This window comes from Erinaceus europaeus, chromosome X (genome assembly GCF_950295315.1).
Source record: "Erinaceus europaeus chromosome X, mEriEur2.1, whole genome shotgun sequence".
Taxonomy (NCBI): Eukaryota; Metazoa; Chordata; class Mammalia; order Eulipotyphla; family Erinaceidae; genus Erinaceus; species Erinaceus europaeus.
The window spans coordinates 28,300,514-28,326,203 of record NC_080185.1 but is presented as its reverse complement, the minus strand read 5'-3'; the positions used below and the strand labels follow the sequence as shown (position 1 = coordinate 28,326,203).

Below are 25,690 nucleotides of genomic sequence, written 5' to 3'. Positions count from 1 at the left end.
TATTTTATTTTATTTTATTTTACCAGAACACTGCTCAGCTCTGGCTTATGGTGGTGTAGGGTATTGGACCTGGGATATTTGGAGCCTCAGGCATGAAAATCTCTTTGCATAACCATTATGTTATCTCTCCCAACCCCCAAAATTTCTTCGTTGAGGCCCAGAGAAAGACTTTCTGAATATAGACTGGTTCCCTGGCATGCCAATATAGCCTGTTTAATGCATCAATAGCCATTGATGCCACTTGATCTATCCCTAGCTGTGGCCATTCCTTTCTGGCATGGCTGCTCTCTAATGTGAAGCAGGTACAGCTGTGATGACCCTTGCTTGCTTTGTTTCTTAGCTTATTATCTGACAAATATCCTTCCATCTGAAGTGTGTGATGGGTCAACTAGAAATCCTTGGGGTCTGAAAGGTGGAAAAGGTGTGGAGCTGGGCCCCAAAGTCAGGAGAGAGGGTGAGTGCCATATCCAAAGCAGCCTGAAAGATAAAGTCATTCCTTAACATCTTTTTGTCCTGAGGCCAGCTCTGGTGTTCACTTACCAGTCTCTACATGCCTGGGATGTAGGAATGCATGGGAGAGGGATAATAAACAACTTACTTGCTAGGAAAAACTAGAACTGAAGAAAGCCCTGATTTTCCTGTTTAAGGCTGAGTTGAATGAATTATAGTACAGAGAGACTTATTTGTATTGATGAATGACAACTAACAAATTTGGGGGAGTAATTAAAAAATGAGAGGAGTTATAGGGTCAGAAATGTTCGTGGTTGGTGTGCAAGAGAATTCCTTGATTGCATTGTCCTCTCCCTTTTCCCCCATCTACTTCTTCCCTCTCCTTTGCTCTTCTCCCTTCCTCCTTTCTGCCCTCCTCCTGCTTGCTCTATACACACACACACACACAGACACACACACACACACACACACACACACACACACACACACACACCCCTCTTGCAACAACTGATGTGATTTCACATGATCTACAGTCTAACACCATTAATCCCGACAGACTCAGGAGGGTCCAGCTAAGCTGTCCCATCAACCAATCCTGTGAGCAGACAGACCCCTTCTCAGCCCCTCCCCCCAAGGGGTAATGGCAGCTAAGCCAATGAACCAGAGTGGCTGTCCCGAAAATAATCAATAAATCACTTGGGGTCCAAGAGAGATGGAAAACTCCCCGGCAAACAGTGCTTAAGACATTTTCCATGACCTCCTCTGCCTTGAATGTTCATGGCGCACCAGTTGTGTGGACCTGGACTGACTTTCCTCTCAAGGTACTGCTCCCAGATTCTGCCTGGCCCATCTCAATGTCAGAGAGAGGTCATTCATTCCAATGGGATGTGACAGGTGCCATCTTCAGGTGCCTGGCTGTACTCCCAGCAGCCCGAACTTTCACTGACTGCAAATCCAACTGCCACCTTGGTCTGAAGAGAGCAAGTCTTAGGGTGGGCAAATGACCTTGTAAGAACCCATGGAACAAGGTGGCTGACAGTGTGATGTCATGGACCGAGTTTTGGATTAAGAGGCTGCAAACTTGACTTCTAGTTCTATTTCAGCCACAGACTTGCTGGGCAATGTTGGGTAAGTCACTTTCCTTTCCTGGATCTCAGTGTCCCTTTGTGTTGTGAAGAAGTTGGATTAGATTATCTCTTAAAGACATTTCCAGTTTTGATAAATAAGCCCTGGCTTAAAAAAATAAAACTGATTTGGGAGAAAATTTTCAGCTCTGACTAAAATCTGTGGGACTCCTTCTCTAGGATTTCCATTGAGCTGCCTTGTCACCAATTCCTCACCCTCAATTCTTACTCAACCATTTCCACCATTCAGGCTCCACCTAAGGCATCAGAGTCACTCCTGGGTGTGGCTGCCCCTGCTATTGAACTAATTTTGTGCTTGGGGCTGGGCCATCTGGAGGGATTCCCATGGTGGAACTCTATAGGATAGGAAGTGCCATTGATGCCCTGATTTAACATGAGCTGATGGGATGGCTGCTAGGTGGGGAGATTCCCCCAAGTTTGTAATTTCAAACTTTTCAACATGCATTTAAGTGGAAAGATGGCACAACATGGGTGCATTGTTTACATGTCTTCAGTCTTCTTCTTCTCTCTCTCTCTCTTTCTCTCTCTCTCTGAATGCATATATTGCAGACTTAACAGTTCACTCTTAAATGCTTTAGCATGCATTTCCTGAGAACAATCATGTCATTATCAGGGAAGTTTTTTAATTTTATTAGTGATTTCCTATTGATTTACAAAATTATAAAATAACAGGGGTATAATTCCACACGGTTCCCACCACCAGAGTTCTATGTCCCCATTTCCTCCACTGGAAATTGCATTAGTTCTCCTAAGGTCACAGATATGGGTTGATTATTATTTCTGTGGCTATCTCTCTCTATATATATATTTGCCTTTTTATTTTCTATGGTCCTGTCCTCTCTTCCTTTCTACGTCACACTTACACCTGTTACTACTTCTGAATGTCCTTTTTTCCTCTTCTCTCTCCAGGTCCTGATGGAATTGAGGTTCAGAGCCTTCTAGTCATGTTCCCCTAACATTTCTTCCCTTCAGGGAGTATAGAACAAAATTTTTATGGGGTGAAGAAGGGGGGAATTCTGGCTTCTGTAATTGCTTCTCAGCTGGACATGGGTGTTGGCAAGTCAATTTATACTATCAGGGAAGATTTTACGTGTTTTGTAAATTCTCAGCTAGGAGAAAGTCTTCACTCATCCTAAATGGGGTCAAGAAATAGATGGAGTCTAAAGACCATATTTCACTCTGGATGTTGGTAGTATGAGCAAGAACCAAGCACAATAAAAAAACACACAACAGAATGAAAAGTAGGGAGATGGCTCAGCCTGTTAGAGGGCTAACTGGAATGCGTAGGACCCTGAAGGCCACAGGTTCAATCCCTGAGACCATCTTATGCCTGAGCTGAGCAGTGCTCCAATGTTCGTTCTCTCTCTCTCTCTCTCTCTCTCTCTCTCTCTCTCTCTCCCTCTCCCTCTCCCTCTCCCTCTCCCTCTCCCTCTCTCTCTCTCTCTCTCTCTCTCTCTGTCTCTCTCGTAAATAAATAAATACATAAGTCTTTTTTTTCCAAAAGCAATACAATAATCCTGGAAAACTCACTTGAGCTTTACTATCTTTGGCTATACAATTTGGATCGTACTAGCCGTTAAAGTTGTGTGAGGCTCAGATGTGAAAGTATATATGAGAATACATTGCGAGGCACCACACTTTAGCATATAAGGGCAAGTGATTTGCAGAAATGACCTTCAGAGCAAGCAAAGCACAGGAGCAAGACTCCCCTGGCTTCCTGCCTGGAGGTCTCTTGTAACGCATGAAAGTGGATAGTATGTCCCCTTGTTCAGTCCCCAGACTCTTGTCACTACAAACCACAGGATTTTCATCCATAATAGGAACAGCAGTGGCTTGCACTTCTTTATGATGCAAAGGCATAAATGCACACCCCAATTCTTCCTAGTTTTTGTTCCAGATATCTCCATGTTTTCTTATTAGGTGCGGCACAAGATGAAAGATTGCCTTTCTTTTTCCTTCTAGCTGATATGTTTCCTGTGCACCCCCCTTAATTCCTACTATTTCTCCCCTTTCCTATCTGTCGAGTCTTCTAGAGTGGGAAAATTCTTTCATCCTGCCTACCCCCAGCTCAAAGAGCAAAAATACTTTACGAAATTAAGTAAGCATTTGGGATTTTTAACTTGGTTTTATCTTTTCATTCAACCAAAGGGATATGTGTGGGAGATGCACTTGTCAACTAAAAGCAATTTCTCTGCCTCCTTGGGGACTAAAGCTCTGTCTTCCTGGTGTCAGGATGAAACTTGCATTTTCCTGAGTGGTGTCAGCACACTGACAGACAACTCTTGGGATCTAGTGAGAAGTATTGGAAAAGAATGGGGTGGGGAATAAAAGATCTGGAACTTAGTCTCAGCTCATCTCTCCTTCTCTGGGCAACTTGAGGTTGCTCACTTAATGTTTGTTACCTCAGGTTTTATAACCTAAAAAATTGGAATAACTCACTCCATTTTTACCTCACAAAAATGGTGTCAGGACTTTGTCAGGCTTTGGCAATATGAAAATTTTGGAAGTGATAGAACCTTGAAGGCTGGGGGGTGCTATAAAAACAGCATATCCCAGGAATATTAAGTTGTCTGGAAAGAATTTCACATTTTCCTTGCAAAGCTCTATTTGAAATATGAAGAAAACAAGAAACTTCTGAGGTTTAGGGAGGTCCAAAATATTCCTCATGATTTCACTATACATTCACTATATATTGCACTATATGATATTCAGATAAAATCTTCATACACACACACACACACACACAGAGAGAGAGAGAGAGAGAGAGAGAGAGAGAGAGAGAAAGAAAGGGAGGTAGAGTCTTGAGGTTCTACGGTTTATAGTTCTCTTTGGAGAGCATATAAAACCCCTATACACACCATATGGACCTTCTGCTAGTATTTCTCAAAAGATAATGTTCAGAGACAGCACTGGCAATCTTCTAATTCCCTCTAAGAACCTGTGAGTAGAGCTCTTTTTAATTTTATTTTATCAGTTTAATTTACTTTTTCTTACCAGCTTGGTTTGTTGTTGGGGGGGGGGCGTTGCTGAGGATTGAACCTGAAACCTCTTTTTCTTTTAATTTCTTTATTGGAGAATTGATGTTTTACATTCGACAGTAAATACAATAGTTTGTACATGCATAATATCTCTCAGTTTTCCATATAACAATACAACCCCCACTAGGTCCTCTGTCATCCTTTTCTAGGGCTTGTACTGTCCCCAACCCATCCACCCCAGAGTCTTACTTTGGTGCAACATGCCAATTCCAGTGAACCTGAAACCTCTTGCGTGCAAGTTCTGTGTGTTACTACTCTGCTATCTCCCTGACCCTAGAGTCCCTTCTGAAATTGCAGAGACCTTCACAACAATCTTTTTAAAGAGATGGGGGGTGGAGATCCCCATGTCACAGAATAGCCTTGGGCTCAGACTGGAAAAGAGAAATCACATTCATCCAGCCAGTCAGTCAGTATGCCTACCTAGCTCCTCATAGTATAACTTGAAATAATCTCTTCCTACTGTGCTTTGGATGCCTCTTGCCTGAAACAAGGAACCCACCCATCAAATAGACGGTCCAAAGGTGATAACTGACAAATACTACAAAAATGGACACATAGATTTTTAGGGAAAAAATCCAAGTGACTTTTACTAGGTTTGCTCATTTTGAATACAACCAGACCTATCAGGAATGGAGATCTGATGTTTGCTCTATTTCTCATACTACATTTTTACCCATGCACATGAAGTCAGCAGGTTGGGGTCAAAGAAAGCAATTTTCCTAGATGATTTTACCAGCTATTCCTTGTATCTCTAATAAGAATAGTCTTCAGAAAAAGACTTCTCTTTATGTTAGAGTTTCTCTAAGTTGGTTGGGTGTAAGAACTCTCATGAGTAGCTTAGTAAAAATACTGTCTCCTGGTCCTCTTGCTCAGAAATTCTTATCCCTAGTTCTGGAGTGGGAGCAGAGAATCCGTATTATTACAGTACATTCCACCAGATTCTGGCACTTCTGATCCAATGGCCAATACTTTGGAAAACCCTGATCTGTGACAAAGTGTAGGGACTTTTGATTACTAGCATTCCATTTAATTAGCAACTTTTTGCCATTGTGCCAAGCACTCTTGAGCTTCTGGGAGAATAAGAAATATCTGAAGACTCCCAAGTCATAGTCAGTCAACAAATCCCCAAACTTGACTTTATCACTGTCTTCTTCCCGGTTTGAATGATCTTTCTTCCTCAAAAGACCTGATGGCAAGCAATGGTTTAAGACAAGAAGCAGGGTGCTTGGATTTAATTTGAGATAACACCAAGAGACATTTAAAAGATAGCAGTTTGTTGATATCTAGGACCTTAGGCTCTCAGGGTCGGGACTGAGATACCCAATGTGTCTCTTGTAAGCACACACATTAAGCAAAGATCACAAGTCCAAGCTGGTGTGTGCCTGGCTGCACAGCAGATTTTCTGAAGACCCCTACATTTTTTAAAGGAAGTACAATAACTGTTTTTTGTGCTCCAGTCACAAGAACAGAACCTTGAATTTTATTCAAGCAGCAACTTTTAGCTTTTCCTAGGTCGCTAAAGCCAGCCCCTGTGTTCCATACCCACAGTACAACCCCTGCTTAAAGTCCCAGTCATTCCCCTCTCTAAGCCAGCTAGAGTCCTTTATTCAGGCAATGCTTTGGAATTTCTTTTTTATAACTAGTATTTTCAAACTCTAGGAAATAATTTATGTTTATTAAAGAAAATTTGGAAAACACTAATCTGGAAATAATAAAACAGTTTTTTTAAGTGTTCATGATTGCATTGCATTGCTTAAATACAATCAGTATTAAGATTCTGGTGTGCTTTCTGCTAATCTTTTTTTCCCCCTTTCTATGTATAAACTCATTACTCATGTGCACTCTTCATATTGTAGTGCACCTACATTTTGTATCCTGGCCTTTTTTTCATTTTAAATAATCTTATTTTCAGAAAATCATATAGGCTTCCAAATTATGCATTTTAAATTGCACAGTAATCCATTGAGTGGTTCATCGTTATTTACCTAGCTCAGTATCTTGCACACAGGACATCTGATAAATATTTGTTGAGTGAATGGATGGACTGATGGAATGCATTCCCATACTGCATGACATTTAGCTAAGGGTAAATATTTTCAAAAGGAGCTTAACACTAAGTAATTAAACAACAGAGGAGGTGGGCCAAAGAAAAATAAGAAGGGAGAACTGTTAATTTGATAGCTAAATGCATCTTTACTTTAGAATTCAGAACTCCATATTTCTCCTTTTTTCCCCCAAGAGTAGTCTTTGTTTTACTTAGTTTGTTCTAAATTATTAGTACTACCATTTTACAAATGATGAAGGCCAAGCTTCAGAAAGGCTTTAAATAACTATCCCAAGAGTACATAGCTAGTATATAGTAAAACTGGGCTTCCAGACTAGTGTCAGAGAATGCTTAGCTTTTAATTTTTAAGTCATTTTTAATTTTTTTATATTTATTTATTTTCCCTTTTGTTGCCCTTAATGTTTTATTGTTGAAGTTATTATTGTTGTTGTTATTGATGTCATCATTGTTGGATAGGACAGAGAGAAATGGAAAGAGGAGGGGAAGACAGAGGGGGGAGAGTAAGACAGACACCTGCAGACCTGCTCACTGCCTGTGAAACAACTCCCCTGCAGGTGGGGAGGGGGGGGCTCAAACCGGGATCTTTACGCCAGTCCTTACACTTTGTGCCACCTGTGCTTAACCCGCTGTGCTACCGCCTGACTCCCAGATTTTAATTCTTGTAACCATTTACAACTATTGTTGAAAAAGACAACAAAAAAGAAAAAAAAGATGGAAATTGTGAGCTTGTACCTCAAGTAGAGCTCTTTAGAAGAGGAAACATCAAATATTAAGACCAGGCATGAAGGCTTTGGGGGAGAAGAAAGAGAGAGAGAGAGAGAATGAAATAGCTCGTTCATCTGGGAGAAAAAAAAAACAGCCTATTGAGGCCACTAAGGTCATTACAAAGCTGGTGCTGGGCAAGCTAACTGGAAGAGGCCAAGATCTTAATATCCCAAACCTGAAACTGGACATTTCTAGATGTCAGACTTGTTTGACTTGGATGACTGGGTATTTGTACAGTAGAAATTGATAAAAGAGCAGGTCTTGTGAATATTTGTTGTCTTTGATTGCTTTTAGAAAACAGAAAATTTGAAATGACTGAGAAATTGGTGCAAAGACAGAGAGGTCCAATGTTTCCCAGAAAAGAGATAAATGGAAGTCCTTTAATCTCTCACTGCAGCTCTCCTGGCCTATGAATTGAGGAGGAAAGTAAGGCGATTTTTCCATTTTATGCAAAAAACCCCACCCCACTTGATTGCCTTAATGTTTATATCAGTGGTTAACAAAGCAAATGTGATGACTGCCCTTCACAAAAGGACCTGTGATTATAGACAGCTTCCACTCCTCTGGACCAGCAATGGAGGAGTCAGAGGGGAATTTTTCATTTGTCTGTCTACCTCTTCTCTAGCATTCTGATCAACAGAGTCCTATTTTCCCAGTGAACAAAAACACGGCATGGAGTTACGTCTGTACAATTGCCAGTGGAGGGTTGGAGGATGGGGATTAATGTGAGTCCCTGGGCTTGAAAAAAAAAGGAAATTCCCTTCAGCTGCGATTTTTGCCTAATCTGCTGCATCTCTGGTGGTTGATCTCACCCCAAAATTTGGGGCTCTTAGGCCTGGTTCCCCACCATAGGATGCCCCTCTGGACCTATCATGAAATATGCACCCCATATGAATTTTAGAAAATCATGAATCCAAAGTCATGAAAAGCGTGATGAAATCCAATACAGTACCACCCCCTCCCAATGAAATATCAAATATCAAATTCTTTCTAAAAATACCTGTTGGTGCCCCTCCTATGCCAGTGACTTGAGCAAAGCATAGGCAGCAGAATCCTCAGTCAGCAGCAACTGGGAGGCACCGGGTATTTATACATTAAGTGACATTACAGTTCTTTTTTATCTGTTGGGGAGCAGTTTTTCTTAAAACAGGTTCCCAGGCTGGAAAGTAGCTCCACTGTCCCCTAGGGATCCCCAGGCAAGCATGCTAAAATTACTCTGCTTTGGGCCTCCTTGAAGAGCAAAACACCTCTCCTCCTCACGTTTTCTTGATTATCTTAGAAGGTAGTAGTGACTTAAAATCAGATTTGGAGTGCCCTGGGGCTGAGGGGATGCTATTCCTGAGGTAGAGGTTTACCAAGGACAAGACAAGTGCCTGCCCACCCCACTAAAGCCTCTGGGGCCCACAGCGCTTCAGGTCTAGAGGTCTGACAGGATGCATCCCCTAAAGCTATGGGTTTCTTAAGGGTAGGGTACACTCCCACCCCACGATCAGAGACTCCCCGCGACAGGTGCACCTTACCGCCCTCAAGTTCCAGCTTGTGGGGACAGGCGATTTTTAAGAGATCCTGAGGGCAAGGACCTTCCTTCCCTCTGAAAGTTGGGGCTCACCGGGAATGAGTTGACATCTCCCCTCAGACTCTGGCTCCCTGGGGGTAGGAGCAGGGTCCCCACCCTCAGGGTCAGAACTACCCAGGACAGAAGTGGTGGCCTGGACTCCCTCCGAGTGGGGGCAGGGGTTGTGGGGACTAGTGGCCTCTCATCCGGCGGAGGGGGGGGGGCTCCCTTGAGGCCCTGCCCCTTCTGTGACAAGCCTGAGGTGTCCGGTGACCGCGACACTCTTCGCTGGGTGCAGGGGTGCGGCTCAGGGCGTGGTCAGCGGGGGCTACTTAGGGCAGCCAGTGCGGGGAACTGCGCGGAAGCTCTCTCTGAGAAGCTCTAGCTGCAGAGCACTCTGCGCTGGTCATGGCGTGGATCCTGGATTGCCTCTTCGCCTCGGCCTTTGAGCCCCGCCCCCGGCGTGGTGAGTAGGACCCACCGACCCCAGGGGCTAAAGTGCTCCTCTGTGAGGCCGGGGCTGGGGGTGGGGGCTGGGGGCTGGGGACTGGGGGTGGGGGAAGGGAACAGCCGGAGGCTGTAGCCCCGCTGGGAGGGAGCCCTGAGGCTTGGCTCTTCGCCCCTCCCTCGCCTTCCTCCCTGCAGGCTTTTAGCTAATTGTTCCTGGCTACAGGGACTGCCCCGTCGAGGCCCTGTATAAATCACCAGCTTTGCCCGGAACGCCGGGCAATCGCGCTAATGGCTGGACCGAAGAGGGGCTAGCGCGGGGGGAGGCGGGGCGGGGGGTGTCGCTGGCTTGGCTGTCCTGGGGACTTCCAGGGCTTTGGGGCCTCTGAAGACAGGGGTGGGAAAGGAATGAAGGCAGGGAACGTGGGGTGGGGGCCGGGGGGGGGTCTATTATCCTTGAAGTCTGTCTCCCCTGTCCCAAGCTCAATTACAAAACATTTGCATGCGTCCCTTAAGAGGCGTCGAATTCAACCCCTTTTATTTAAGAGATGGTGACATTGAAGCCCGGAGATGAGAAAGGCCTGCCCAAGGTCAGACAGGGAATTGGCAGCAAATCTAGTTATGCTGAGGCCCTGCCCACTGCCCCCAAAGTGCCCAGTAGGAAAAGCCCAGTGGGGTCTTCACTTTGGGCCTGTCCTTGCCCATTTGAGCTCAATTTCTGTGTCCCCTGTTCCTGGAGTTGAGGACATAGGTATGCAAAGATCACAGCAAGGGTTTAAATATCTGGATGGCATTTTGCCCCCTTCCTGGAACTGCAGTCTACAAAGTTCATTTTAGAAGCTAGTTCCTTTTTTTTCTCCCTTTAAAGATTCAAGAGATTGATCATTTCCTTTTGAAGTTTTCCAGGACCCTCACCCACACTGTCCTTCACTCCCCCTTGCTCGTGGCCACCTCCTCCAGGCTGCCATCTGCCCCCCCACCTGTTTTTCCATAGTCTCCCCCTCCAAAATCTATATTGGTGAGAGTATCTTTGGTCACCAGCCAAAGACCAAACCTGAGGTTGTCTCTTCTTTCTTCTACCCGCTCCCAGGCAGGGGAGAGGAGATAGGGAGAGGAAGACCTTGGCAGCTTAATTATGCAGAAACCAGCTTTTAGATCTGGCCAGACCCCAGCGTGCTGATGAGAACCACCCCAGCAGTATGACCCACTGCTAAGGAACTGCAACATGTTTAATAAATTCAAGCACAGTCTTTGGCAGATAATAAGGTCTTCTAGAAGGAAATAGATCTAGATTTAAATTCTGTGTAGAGTTTGTTTGGTTTTGTTCTATAGGTTATCCCCCCCCACACACACACACATTTGCCTTTTATGATCCCACTGAAAGGAAACATAGTTCAAGAATTTTTTTAAAGATTCTACCAATACTTTATAGCTTAAATTCCAGAAGAAGAAGAAGAAGGTGAAGAAGAAGAAGAAGAAGAAGAAGAAGAAGAAGAAGAAGAAGGAGAAGGAGGAGGAGGAGGAGGAGGAGAGGAGGAGGAGGAGGAAGAGGGAGGAAAGAAAGGGGGGAACCAGTCCACTCTTCTCTGGACTAAAAGGCTGCCAACTGACTCCAATATGATCAAGAATATGAAAGCTCCTTTGCAAATAACTCCATTGGGGGTTGGGCGGTAGCACAGCGGGTTAAGTGCCCGCCCAGCAGGTTAAGTGCACATGCTGCCAAGCATAAGGATCCTGGTTCGAGCCCCTGGCTCCCCACCTGCAGGGGAGTCACCTCATAAGTAGTGAAGCAGGTGTCTATCTTTTTCTCCCCTTCTCTGTCGTCCCCTCCTCTTTCCATTTCTCTCTGTCCTCTCCAACAATGACGACAGCAATAACAACAACAATAAAAACAACAATGAGGGCAGCAAAAGGGAAAATAAATATAAAAAATTTTAAAATCTTTTTTAAAAAAGTAAAATAACTCCTTTGTAAGGGTGGGTGGGTTGTCTGTATTATACAAGGAAGCTCATGCCTGGCTACAGATTACATTGTCTATTAGAATTATTTAGGAAGATTTCTTCTGAAATGGAACTCAAATCTCTGCCCTTCTGGATATGATGCTGACCTTCAGGATTTTTCCAAGGGAACAGTGACACCCCTCCTCCTTTCTTCTACCCTCTTCACTCCTGTTCTTATCCAGGTCAAACTTCCCCAGTTCCTTCATCATTTTAAAGTGTGATATGGCTTCAAGGCTCCTACCCGCTTCTAGCGGCTCTTCTTTGAATGTGTGCCAAGCTGTGAATGTCCAGTGACCTGGCCAAAAGAGGATTTCCAGCTGTGCCCCTGTAAATATAGTCCTGGATAGCTGATTTTCCTTTTTATGGAAGGCCATATCAGATTCATGGTATAAAGATACGTAACCATAAATAATACTCACATACATATACATACACATATGCCTAAGCACAAAATTATAAACTTTCTTACACAGTTTTCCTAACACACTATACCTTGCTCATATTACATACAGTTCACACAAATAACTATTTTTTATCAGAACCACTTCCAACTGAAACTACTCTTTTTTAAAGAAAGAAAATCCCAGTGTTTTTGTGTGTTTGTTTGAGTTTCCATTGTGTACTTGCCTGGTGGTTCAATACAAGTGCAGAACCTTACATTAGCTACTGTCTTTCCAGTCTGTTGAGACCTATCCCCCACATATGCCAAGTCACGCACTGCTCTCCATGACAGCTGTTACTCATACAATAGCAGGTACTATAGGTGCCTCTCAGAAGTCAGGCCCTAGATTCAGCATTAACATGCATGATCTCACTTAGGTCACACAGCATCACTTTAAAATAATTAGGTTTCTGAGTATAGGGTTTTTATTTTTTAAACCAGATAAGATTGTGCTTCTTCTGAGAAATCCTGAGCAATGAGAATGATAACCTTGTGGATAAATACTGATATTCTGTAGGGCTCTAACTGTCCTTGGTGCCTCTCTTTAAATGCTTTGCCCAAATTTTTAGGGATCAGTGGAAAAAAGTAGCTGGCCACTGAATGGACAGTAGGGAGACTTTTTTTCATTTGCCCATGCTTGCTCAGGGGATGGTTGGTATGTCAAAGCAATCATCTGAGGTGGCAGTTGACAATGGGAAACCATATGAAGACATTTAGGAGAAGCATCATTAAGATTTAGGAGGAATGGAGAGCCAGAAAAGGTCTTTTTTTTTCCAGTGGCAGGACTTGCCATTGATCCTCTGTAAACCACCTGTTTGCACCTCAAAGGCATTTTTCCATGGGGTAGGGGGACTGTGACACACAGACCTTAGGTCATCAGGTTAACCCACACTTCACCCCCCCCATGAAGATCAAATGTAGAATCTGTATCATGAAAACTGGTATTGTCACAAATGTGCCTCAGGCTACAGCAGTAGAGTTGACATTCATCAAGCTTACATATCAAATGACGGAAAGAAAGCATACTGGGCACTGATAGAGCAGGACACTGGGTCCCTGAGAGTGATTATAGCAATGGTGAAAACAACATCGTTCCTTTTTTCACACTTAACTACTAAGACAACCCAAATGTTCAAGAATGGAATCATTACATAAACTATATTACATCCACTTGTTAGATATACAATCATAAAAATGATGTTTATGAAGAATGTATAACAAACAGGGAAAATAGCCTGTTAATAACTATGTTAGATATGCACTTTTGGAAGACTGGAAGAGAATTAGCAGCAAATGAAGTCACAAGTAAAGCAAGAGATCCTCTTAAGGTTGTGGGAATGATAGCTTATCTTTTATGTTTCTCCAAATCTCTATTTGTCTTTCAACTACTCTTACAATTTTAAAAAGCATCAAAAAGACTAATAAAGGCGTATGGTATAGAAATAATCCACAAAATCACCTAGAATCTCACAACATATATTAGTCCGAGGTATTCTTTTTCTTCCAATTTTAGGTTAAATTTAATGATTAGATCTAGACAGCCAAATGTTATCTTCCCAGTAATCATAAAATGTCCCCTAATACTGGGTGAGAAGAGATGAAACTGGTTTGAGAACAAACTTAATTTTTTTCCTCCAGCTTGTTTTTATAATGATGCTGTGAGCAAGTCACTTGGCCTCTCCTAAATACATATATGTATGTAAATATGTATACATATATTTATTTATGAAATTTATACAGAGATAAACTGAGATCGAAGGGCCAGAGAGAAAGAGAGAGACATCTACAGCATTGCTTCTCTACTTGTGAAGCTTCTCCTTCTGCAGGTGGGGACCCAGGGCTTAAACACCTATCCTCACATGCTGAAACATGTTTGCTCAACCTAGTGTCTCTATTTTCACAACCTCGTCTCTATTTGACCTCTCTTAAAATACTATTGCTTACATTAAAATACTAATGCTTACATTTCTAGGCTATAATTAATATCTATTACATAATAAATACAGTGGTTATTGACAACTCTTATCATAATAGATAATGACTATTATCTCATAGACAGCATTCATTAAATTATTTCTATTGCTCAGATATCAAAGATTCATTCCTTCCCTAAATCTCTAAATATTTACTATGTAAGTCACTTTACTTGCAAAAATAATGTCATGTACTTTTGGTATCAACTCTCTGAGGTAAGTATTTTTGTCGTTATTGTAAAGACACTCAAGATTTCAATGTTGCCAAGAGAGTAAATCTTAAACTTTTATTTTCATGACAATTAGGCTTACCATTGTGATCATTTTATAATGTATACAATGATAAAATCATTATTTTGCACACTTGTAACTAATAGCATGCTATACATCAATTACACCTTAATAATTGTTTAAACAGACTGTTGGGGAAAATATCAGAGAAAGTTTGGCAACTTGCTCATTATTATCAAGTAACCATGCAAAGATTACAGCCCCTTTCTTTCTAGTTTTAAGATATAAGTGAGATTAAAAGAGATAGCACTTGTGAAGTTTCTAGAACAATTTTGATATACAGATGACATTTACTAGCTGGTCAATATATCCTGTTGCTAAGGTTCTCTTGACCAGAATCTAAATTCTGGTCTTTCATCTATTTGATTACTTATACAATCCTTCCTATGGAAAAAAAAAATACAAAGTGCACATTTCAACTGCAAGATGCAATGCAGACACCACCCGTGTCCTCTGAGCTGGGGCTCTGAGTCACTGTTTCCTTCTGGCACTATCATTTTTTCTCACATGTATCAGCAGAGGTAGGTAGATGGCAGGTTTGATGAGCCTTGGCAGCTACTGTCAAGGCTCAGATACACCCCTCTTGAGAAACCATGCAGCTTCCTCCGGATCGGCATCTAACACCCAGCAATCGGTAGGTCTCTGCACCCAGGGAAGCTCATTTAAGTGGATGGGCTGTAACCCGAATATCTGCTCTTTATGATAATGGATGATTCCTTCAGAGCAGTGGCTATAGAACCTTCTCAGAAACAAACACAAGGGTTGGGGGTGTGGGGAAGCTGGAGAAGTGTTTCCAGATTCCAAAATCCTTGGACTAACTAATAAACTCTTTTGCATGGTGGAGTGAATGTAGAGTTAGTGAGGGTAGCATGCAGGATAAGCAAGAGGAGAGGAGAGGAGAGGAGAGGAGAGGAGAGGAGAGGAGAGGAGAGAGAGAGAGAGAGAGAGAGAGAGAGAGAGAGAAATGGAAAACTTGAAAACATCTCCCAGAGACTGGAAACACCTGAAGTCGAGCTTTTTCTACCATGAATTTTAATACTTCTCTACTCTATAGCCCCTGTGTGCCCTCCCCCCTCCCCCCCCACTTAGATCTGTTTCCCGCACCCCAGCTTCTTAACCTCCCACCACTTTCTGAGGAAATGCAGCTTTAGCTTGCAGTAACTTGCTTTAGTCTCTAGAGGGAGACAAGTGCCTCAGGGAGGAAAGGGCACAAACCAGACTCTTCCTTTAGCATTTATGACAAAGGGTCAATTTTGGTATCTTTTCTTTGTGAATAGATAAACAACAGTCCATTACAGTTGTGTTTTGGGTGCTTTAACGTATATCTCAGAGAACCATCGTCTTTCCCCTCATCATCCCATCTTCCTCCCAACTTTGGTGGTCCCTAGAAATGGTCTTGGGTGTCCTTTTCAATTTCTAGTGTAGAGGTAAGAAGAAACACACAAGTATAACAAAACAAACAAACAAACAAAAAACAACAAAAAGCTTGGATTTGTGGTAGCAAATTAACACAGAGTAATATTTATGATGCCAGTCTTTGGGGGATAGTTCACTTATTTCAGAGATAAAGCAGGGACTGGGTCTCCAGTTCAGTCTGCAATTGGGCTAGAGGAAAGTTTTTGCACTGACAGTGTATTTTAAAACTTTTCTATGAGGACTATTATGACTGAAACCTTAGTTTCATTAACACTGCTGGAAGTAACTGCTGAGTGAGAATTGGACTTCAGGTCCAGTTCTTCCGGGACTACATTTGTCTGATCAAAACAACATCCTAAATGAAGAGGGGCTATTTCAGGAGTGTCAGACAAATAAGTAATGAGGAAAATTGGCATCTCAGTGGATTTCAGTACCTGAATAGCCTGTGTGAGTAGAGGGGTTGAAGCAAAGTGAGAGTGGGGATGAACTGACCTTATCTTGAACAATGACTATACACACTGGGCATATGGCTGGTGCTTAACCATATTTTCCCTCTTTCAGTCATCCAAGTGTTACCAAGGCGAGTATTAGCAACTCCAATTTACAGATGAAGAAACTTAAACTCTGAGAGATTATCTTTCCTAAAATCACACAGCAATAAAAAGATGAAGTTGGAGTATAAAACCAAAGCTATCCTCCTTCAAACCTTGCAATTCTCTTCTGTCTCCATTATAAATGTCCTTTAGAGGGCTTTACTTCCATGGGAAAACAAATATCTCTCTCCTTAACAAGATTCAACATTTTGGCACCTACACTTACAGGTTCATGTTTTAGTGTGAAAACAAGCAAATCCCTGTTTATATTTGGCAGTGACGGGCTTTTCAAAGTTTTTTTTTTTGTTTTTGTAACACCTCATATAATCCTAATGAGAGAGAGACAGAGAAACTTATAGTAATTTCCAGGGCTATAATTTTGGTGCCATAGCCTTGAAGCTTTTGGTTTCTTCATAGTTGAAGTTTGTCTCCCATTTCACAGACAGGAGCCCTAAACTATAGTGAAACAGATGGTATTGAAGATTTCAGGTGGGGGTTATACAGCAAAATTTATATAGTTGGTTCAGTGGTTGGTGTGTGTGTGTGTGTGTGTGTGTGTGTGTGTTGGAGGCAAGGAGAAAAACACTGAAGAGGGAGAGCAAATGAGAGAAAATGGACTCAAATTGATATGTTCAAAGGAGAATGAGAAAGTGTTAGACTGGTACCATAGCAAGCAGTAAAGCCAACTAATTGTCTGAGATCAGATGCTAAGAAACACCAGCATTTGTGTGAACTCTTCGTATGGTCTCGCCTGGGACCTTTAGCTAGTCTGTACCCTATGTGGCTTAGATTGACTTCTCAACCTTTAACTACCACCACCACCCTTTTTATTTCTAAAAGGTGGCTTTCTTATTGCACAGTACTTATGGTAATGCTTTTTCTGTCCACCCAGGATGAGATGCTGACCCATGCCCGGCTGGGGGGAAAACTTCATAGACGTTCCAGCTGATTCTAGTTCTCACATCAGGTTTATTTGTGCCAGTTGAAAGGGCACAATAACAACAGTAGCAATTTAAGTCGTGCTTCTGGCTCCCCACCACCACCCTGAAAAATGGTGTAGTGAGTCACCATCATTAAATTGTACCTCTCTATCCACCCCCTGACCTCTTTGTAACAGTCCTGGCTGGTTCCCTGGGGGATGAGCATTAAGTCAGTACTTCTGGCAGTCCTTTATTTGTGACTAGGCTGATACCCCCCAATAAATATGGTCCTGCAAGTGCGATATATTGTTTTAATTTCAATTTATCAGATAAAACTGCTCTCGGAAGGCCTTTGGGCATAATGAGTTCCATTAGGCAAGTAAGGTGCTCCCCCAAAGAGGAATGCAAAATGGGGACATGCAAGAATCATTTATGAGGGATCTATGCTTATTCCTCTATATGCAATTTAATATGGAGATGACCAGCCTGCTTGAAATTTACTGCATACTATTTTCTGGTAGTAGTGTTGTAAAAAATGCATGAGAGAAAGGGAGAGCGAGAGAGGGAGAATGAGAGATAGAGAAGGAAAGAGAGAGCTGTGAAACCATTCCCTTACTCAGTCCTAGCCCTTCTGACTGTCCCTCCACTCCCAATTCGCCTTGACTCTTATGGCTAGAAAGATGCTCATTCTCAGTTCTTTCTTTTCAGCACCAACCTAAGGAGAGCTCCCAGAACTCAAACTGGTGAGGTGCTTATGAGCCTAGAGTAATTAAAGATTTCTGAGGTGTCAACAAAGCAGGTAATTAGGTGGAGAAGGGATCAGCTGTCTGAGAGACAAAAAAAAGTAATTATGTGGAGCACTCTTTGTGCTGTCAGTAAACTTAAAATAAAGATTTGTGGGCATATTACATTATTCGATAGAAACCTCAATGCTTCCCTACTAACAGGTATCAGGGGATACCTGACATGACTACCCAACATAGAAAAGTCTAGGAACCATGGTCAACCTGGCCTTAAATATCAGTTCTGCCTTCTAGTGCTGTGTGAACTTGAGAATCTTAATTAACTGCTCTGAGCTTGGTGTTGATGTGTAAAACAGGCATGAATTTTACACATCTACCTCAGAGAGTCATTGTGAGGATTCAAGTAGGTAAGAGCATGTACACAGAGCTTGGTATACAGTAGGTGTTTAATAAAGTAGGTGACACTATTGTTAGAACCACTGTTGTTACCCTTGCTATATACCAAGCTCTCTATACAGGAACCCATCATTTTAAAGGAAAGATGATGCAGTGATGTATGTGAGGCAATTATGTATGATTGTGTCATGAGGAGTATCAAGACTGTAACTAGGGTGGCTGAAAGGAGGGAGCCCTCAACTGGAAGGGCTGGTTACAGAAGTGCAGAGAAAGTTCTATGAGCGGGTTAGGACTTCAAAACTAAGAAGGAAGTTTGTTAAGAGGCCCAACGGAGAAGGGATTCCAGGCTACTGGATCTCTCCACACAATGCCAAGGAGGTGTGAAGCGGGCCTGGAGCACAGAGCTGGGCTCAGCAGGCTCTTCTGAGGGGGCGGGGCAGGATGCCATAGTGACCAAGAATCTTTCCAGTTTACTCCCACCAGCCCCAGCACCGCGACCCAGGTGCCCTACCTGGCCAATCCCATGCGTCGCCCTCCTCTTCTTTCCTCTAAGACAGCCAGCCAGCCAGCCAGCCAGCCAGCCAGCCAGCCAGGTAAGCTTACACCCAGCCCAGCCGGACTCTTGTTCACAGCGGGGGTCCGGGCAGACCCAGACCAGGCTCCTCCGACCTTCTCTGGCGGCGTCCCGGTCTTGGGTATCGGAAAACCCATCCCACCCGCACACCCTCAAAAACAAACAAACAAACAAAAGCCAACCAACCAAACAAACAAAAAAACAGAACCAAACAAAGCTCCACCAAGCACACGGACACTGGGACTGGGGTGCTTGACAGGACCTAGTGCACTCAAACTACCACACCCTTACACACAGGTGGAAACTCCCTCCTAGGCACACAGGTCCCTAGACCTCCACACAAGCACATGCACTGGCCCCAAATATCCCTGCCGCACCCAAGAACACATCACACCCTGGGACACACGTATACACACACACACACACACACACACACACACACACACACACACACCACACACCACAGAGCACAAGCATCTTAAGTAGACTCACACAAACCCTTTTGCTCATCAATACACATACTCCACGCCATCACGACCACCACCCTTTAGCCTCACTGCCAGAGCCTTCTACAAGGCAAAACCCACCCCTGAAACACACACACACACACACACACACACACACACACACACACACACACAGCACAGAGGCATGCACCCACTCCCACAGAAGCACACCTCTAACACACCCACCACCAGACCGAAGCCACACACACAGTCACATTCTGAGCGGGCAGAAACATGCACCCCACAAGCGTGCACACACAAACACCATGCAAACCACACACTCCATGTCTGATTCCGAACCGAAGTCACTCCACACCCCGCGGCGTGGCCAAAGCATGCAAGGCGCGCACACACCCCACACTGCACACATAGGCGCATCGAACCGTCGCGCGCGCGCACACACAAGCGTACATGCATACATACATACACACATAGCCAGCCCCTCCTTCCCTCCAGGCGGAAGACAGGGGGCGAGGAGAGGAGGGGAAGGAGGAGGGGGATGGGAGAGACAGGCGGTGCCGCACACTTTTTCTTTTCTTTCTTTCTTTTTTTTTCTTCCCTTTTCTGTTTTCCTGTGACCTGGGGTGCTGCCCCACTAAGGAGCCTGTCCTTCCCCTCCCCCCGCCCCCAACCCCTCTCCCAGGTCAGGCAGTGCAAGAGTTGAGTCCAGGAGAGGGTACAGTCAGCACCCAGGGAAAGCGAGGATGTCCAGGGACTCTGCAGGCTGGGGGGCGGGCTTCAGGGCTGGGCGGGGGAACCCCGATTCAAAGTACTGGAGACTCAGAAGGCGATTCCTTCCCCCTTTCCTCCTCAGGCCACTCCTCTGCATAACCTCTGCAACCCTCCCCCAAGGGGAGGTTCCCCCCCTCCCAGCAGTGTGGTAAGAAGAAAAACTGACAGGAATGGAGAGCTTTATTGGTTTATCGAAGTGAGTTGTGCAGCTCTGCACTGAAGCTTCATTTTTTTTTTTATTTTTGCGAAGCTCGTTCTAATCAAGCCCGAACACTTACTTCTGTCAATGGAAAGGTTTTTCTTTTTTCCTTTCCTTTCCTTTCCTTTTCTCTTTCTTTTTCTTTCTTTCTTTCTTTCTTTCTTTCTTTCTTTCTTTCTTTCTTTCTTTCTTTCTCTTTCTCTCTCTCTCTCTTTCTTTCTTTTTGCAAATCTACTCATTTTCTACAGAAAAGGCATTGGCTGTTCGAGGTCGCTGACCCAACGCTGGACATTCAGCAGGGCGTCATAAATGTCATAAATGTTCCTTCCTCCGGTTTCAGTCGCCTAAGCTGCTGGGGCAGCCTTTCGCCCTGAGACATCCCCAGGCAGTTTGTGAGCCCTCTGAATGTTCCCGCCGCCCCTCCAGAGAACAGCGGCCTTGACCGGCGACAGGGGGCAGTAATGTCGCCTCAGGTGCTTTTCCCTCCTCCAGGCAGAGCCCCAGTCAACTAGGAGACACCCTCACCCCCCACCCCGCCACTCTGGCTGGTTAATGGGATTACGGGATTACTCCGGAGTGACCTGTGGGGGCTTTTCCCGCTCTAGTTCTCCACTGGCCTCCCAGATAGCACATGACTCCACAGGTGGAGAAAAAGCACTCCTCACCCCTTTTGTGGAAAGTGTCAGTTTTGAGAACAGGCTTGGGAGTCATAATCTGGAGTTCGAATCCTCTCTCTGCCATCTCTTAGGCAAGTCACTGACCGACCAAACTATACTCTTCTGGGAGTAGTTTAAATGAAGAGATTGACACATAAAATACCTTTTTTTTTCTTGGCTAAGATCCCAAAGACGTCCATTCCCTCTCTGCTTTCTCCCCCACTCTCTGAGCAGATAAAAAAGCTGTGGGAGCTTGGGGAAAGGGGGCTATAGAAGACATGAATAAGATAATGGACAGGGTTTCAGTTAGCATTCACTTGCTTAACTTGTGCACTTTTTTTTTTTCCTTTTCTCCTCTTCCTTTCTTCTCTCTTTCTCTCTTTATTCCTCCTTTCCTTCTTCCTTCCTTTTACTTTTTATTTTGGGGGACATGACTGTCCCTGCAATTTTAGCGGTGCAACAGTAGCCACAAGAGACTCCAAGTCCCAACTCTAGACTTGGGGGTTACTCTGGGGTCCTTCTACCCTTAGCCTCCACCACTCATGGGGACTTCTTACTTTACCACCCCATTTATCTCCCCCCATTTCAAGTAGCCACATTAATTTTCTTTAAGTCTTATTGTGCCTAGCACAGCACGGGCCACCCAGCAGAGAATCCTTGTGTGTGTGTGTGTGGGGGGGGGTCCCATAGAAACACCAAGACTCAGAGTTACATGAAGGATCATCATAAGGCCTCTAGAGGCAAGACACTGTCAGTGGTACCTTGGGAACTAAAGGGCATTTAGGACAGTGGCTCTTGAATTGGAGGAGGGGTATGCTTTTCCTAAGAACCCTCTGTTTCTAAGCCTGCCTGGAAGGGCGCTGTTTTCACTGCAGGATCAGGTTTCTGCAGTCAATTAAGCAAAGTCTCTTTCCTGGAGGGCAGAGGCCCTGGCTCGCTAGAGAGTGAGTCACCGCCTCAGAGTAGAACAGCAGAGGTGGTGCTAAGTGCTAATGAATCAGTCCAAGATGGCAGGGGGGATTAGCTGAGTGATGATGAGAGGGGGGGAATGTGGAAAAGCAGTAGAAACCCAAGCCTGCAGGCTGGGACTAATAGATGGGATGTCTGTATACACATACTGAGAACCAGTTCCTAGCCCACCGCCCCACTTCCACCTCTGCCAAGTCATTGCAACCTTCTTAAAGGAGAAAGTGGAGTGGAAAACACCTTTCCTGAGTTCCAGTCCTGACTCTGCTAGTTCCTATGTGATCTCCAGGCAAATCCTTTTGCTTCTGGCACCTAACAGTAGAAGGAAGTTGGGGGTGGGGGGAGGTGTTGGCTCTGTGCCAGGTCTCTCTCTAAGTCTCTTCTCAAAGCTACCTCACTCTTCTTCACTGTGCTATGGGGTGACCAGTTAGCTTCCTACTCTATAGTTGAAAAGACTGAGGTTGACTGATGTTCAGAGATCTGCGTTCTGTCTAATAGGCCCTTCACTCCTTATGGATGTATGTTACCAAGGCAATCACTGTAACCCAAGCTAACAACCTGAGAGTAGGGCTGTCTAGATTGCCTTTCTATGCACCCAGGTTCAAATCACCTCTCCCAGGACTAGGCCCCCAACACATCAACCCATATTGCTTTCCCAGCAAGACCCTTGGCTACCTGGGGGGAAATGGAGGAGGGTTTCTTCTGTGACATCCATCAGCCACATCTCAATGCATCTCTGGCAAACTGGTCTGAGATCTCACGTTAGAAAGCCAACATCACAAGAGAGATATACTCCAGTATCAGTTCTTTATCAGAATGGCGAGTGGGTAGGGGCTGGCTGTAGGATGCAGCAGTGGGGAAGAGGAGAAGAGCTGCCAGAGCCAGAGCAAGGGACTGCTGAAAATCTCAACAGAGAGAGAGCAAGAGAGGGAGAGAGAGAGGAGGGGGGAGAGTGAGAGAGAGAGAGAGAGGAAAAGAACATGAGAGAGGATGCCAGGGACAAATTGGACCAGCATCAAACTGCTGCTCCCTCCCTCCCTCCCTTTCTCCCCCTCTCCTGATCTGGTGCTCTAGAATTGTATAAAGGGGCAGCACCCAGCCCATTTGCAGCAGGAGGGCTAAGGGAGAGAGCCTCTCCTTCAATGGAAGGGAAAACTGCCCTGTGCATTCAAATTACATTCCTGTGTTGGGTAAGATGTATTTAATTACTGCGGGAGATGGGGAGGGGCAGGGCTGGAGGCGGGAGAAGAGATGAAAGGGCATCCTCTAGATGATGGGGGTCCTTAAAGTGAACAGGGCATCACCAAGCCAGTTGCTAGAGCCAGAAGCTCGCCCCCTCCACTTGGGGATACAAGAGACTTGCCAGTGGGCTTCTGGATCTCATTTCAAAATCCAGGCCCTAAGATCCATAACCTTGACCCTTTGGTAATTGCACCCATGTTCTGGGGTGCCACAGCACCTACATATGCAGCTGTCCTCTCTCCTCCAATTGTTTCCATCCCACCTTCCCTTGTCTGCCTGCCTAGGTTCTGCTTTACTCCCCTCTTGCCCAGTATCCCCACAGGCTGGCATCTTTTACCCTCCCCTTTATTTTTTCATTTCTGTTCTCTTTCATCAATAACACTCTTCATGTATTTTGTCCAGGGGAGAAGAGAATTCATTTGGGAGGGGGTATGTGTAATTGTGGATTTGAAATTCTCCTCACTTGAGATCTTGAGTTTATAACCCTGTATTCCTCTTGTTGAAGCAGATGAGAATATTTAATGCCTGTGAATAGTGTATTTTTTGCTTGGCTGAATGGTGATTTGTATATAGGCTTGTGAGGCTGCAAGTTAGCATTTGTAGAAGTGGTTCTAAAGGTGAGATGGTTGAGGCAAGTGTGGCTAGCCTTTGGACTACTCCAGGGGCCTAGATAGGCAATGAAGATAGGAATAAAATAATAAAAAAAAAAGAAAACAAAAAAGGAAGGTGGAGAGTATAGTAGTGGGTGGGGAGAAGGGAAGACAGTTATTGAAATCATTCTGGTCAGATGAGTAGAGAGTTATGTCAAGTTAGCTTTTCTTTGCTCTAGCTGTTTAGAGCTTAGAGCAAAATGGCAATTTTTATCTCTGAGTTGGGCAGAGCAGAGGCACTGGACAAAATGAGCTACAAGGACTAGGAAGACTGAAGCCTAGGGAAAGTGTTTTTTCCTTGTGTGCACAGAAGGGCTAACCTAGGTTGTTTTCTGCCCCCTCCATGCCACACAAATCAGGGCACAAGGGGAACAATGGAGGGAGGGGTGGGCTTTGGTGGAATGAGGAAGCCTTGGACCTTGCTCTTGACTTGACCACCAGTTAGCTCTGTGTCCCTAGGTCACTTTCCTTAGCCATTTGAGCCTCAACTGTCTTTCACCTGAGAAGTTGTTTGACATGGGGGGTGAGAGCGAGGTCTGTCAAAGTATTCAGAGGGAGAGACCCTGGGGTTGGGTCTTGAAGGAGTGATCAGCTCTGAAGCCAGGGAGAGAAGTTTTGGGGGGCCCTGAATAACAGTGGGAGTGGCCCAGGGAATTCAATAAACAGGTATGCGTAAGGCACTGAGCTGTCTGTTGCATAGAAAATTGCTATGAATCAGCCCCTGCCCCACCGCGGGAGGCTGTACTGACAGTGGGGGCACCACTAGCGAGCGGCAGAGCTCAGCTCACAACGCCTGCAGCTCAGCTCTGGCTCAAGACGGGCCTCGCTGCGCAACAGGGCTGAGCCTGAGCAGCGGGTTGTCAGCCACGAATCCACTGACCGGACCAGAGGAGTCGCCCAGAGGTAGTGCAGGGGCAGGGCTCCAGGGGTCTGAGGGCAGCTCAGTCTCAGGAGGCAGGGGTCCAGAGGTCTGAAGGCAGCTCAGTTTCAAAGGCAGGGCTCCAATGGGGGCTGCGGGGGGCCAGGGGGGGGCAGTGAGGGTGCATTTGTGGGGGAGGGTCAAGAGGCCTGCGAAAGCTGAACAAGCTGCCCTGACTTTCTCGCGTTCCTGTGGTTGGAACCTGGAGCTCAGGAGAAAAGTGGAATTTTTGGTATTGTCAGTGGGGCGGAGGCGCGGTGTGGGGTCTTGTTTAACTTTGCAGGTTCTGTTTTCTCACCAGCCACGGAGAGGAGGGATGCGTGGGGTGCAATCCCACCCGAAGGTCGCGCTCTGCCCGGCAGTGGCAACTGAATCCCGAGGGCACAGCACAAAGTTCACAGTCCACTGTCTCAGGCGCTTGGTTCTCCTACCATGCACATCACACTACCTCAAGGTCTAGGGCCGGCAGCCGGCCTAAGGTTGGAGTGGAGGACTCAGGAGAAGGGGGCGGTTTAGTGGGGGAGATCCATCAGCACTCTGGTGCCCTTAGGCCTGCAGAGGGGCAGCAGTGTTCTCTCTCCAACTGGGTACAACAGCAGTGTGTAGCACTGAGCCCTGGGGTTGGCTTTGTCCCCCGGGAAGAATTAGGGTTTCTGTAGACTTGAGATCTTTGTCTCTCCAGGATTCTTTAGAGAAGCAGGATAATAATAATCCATACTGGTTGTGTTTAGGACTTGGAAGACAGTGGGTCACCAAATAGCCCAAGGCCACTTAGCTGCTTGGCTGTTTAGTAACTAGGTAGACCTTCTGACTCCTAGTCTAAACCCCCTCCTCTTCCTTTCTCAGTGCATCACAGCCAGTGTTCTGATGTCAAAGGGAGGATGGTTATACAGGCAGACAGACATTGATACTTTTTAAAAGAATATGGTTATTTTAATGTAGTTTTCAAATACCATTCCTATCATGAAAACTACCAGGAAAACATCTCCCACAGCCCCGGTTCCCTC

At 44.9% G+C, this 25,690-nt stretch overlaps 1 protein-coding gene and 1 long non-coding RNA gene across 2 annotated transcripts in view; one reads left to right on the top strand and one right to left on the bottom strand.

The window, feature by feature from the left end:
* The window catches only part of LOC132535807 (uncharacterized), a 651,000-nt gene extending 641,820 nt beyond the window's left edge, over positions 1-9,180 (bottom strand). The window contains exon 1 of the long non-coding RNA XR_009547540.1: positions 8,984-9,180. This is a non-coding gene — a long non-coding RNA (uncharacterized LOC132535807). The remainder of the gene's footprint in view (positions 1-8,983) is intronic.
* Positions 9,181-9,323: 143 nt separating this feature from the next.
* The window catches only part of ARHGAP36 (Rho GTPase activating protein 36), a 35,062-nt gene continuing 18,695 nt past the window's right edge, over positions 9,324-25,690 (top strand). Inside the window, exon 1 of the mRNA XM_007517028.3 lies at positions 9,324-9,484. Within this exon, the coding sequence (XP_007517090.1) occupies positions 9,427-9,484 (58 nt within the window). The 5' untranslated portion in view covers positions 9,324-9,426. The remainder of the gene's footprint in view (positions 9,485-25,690) is intronic.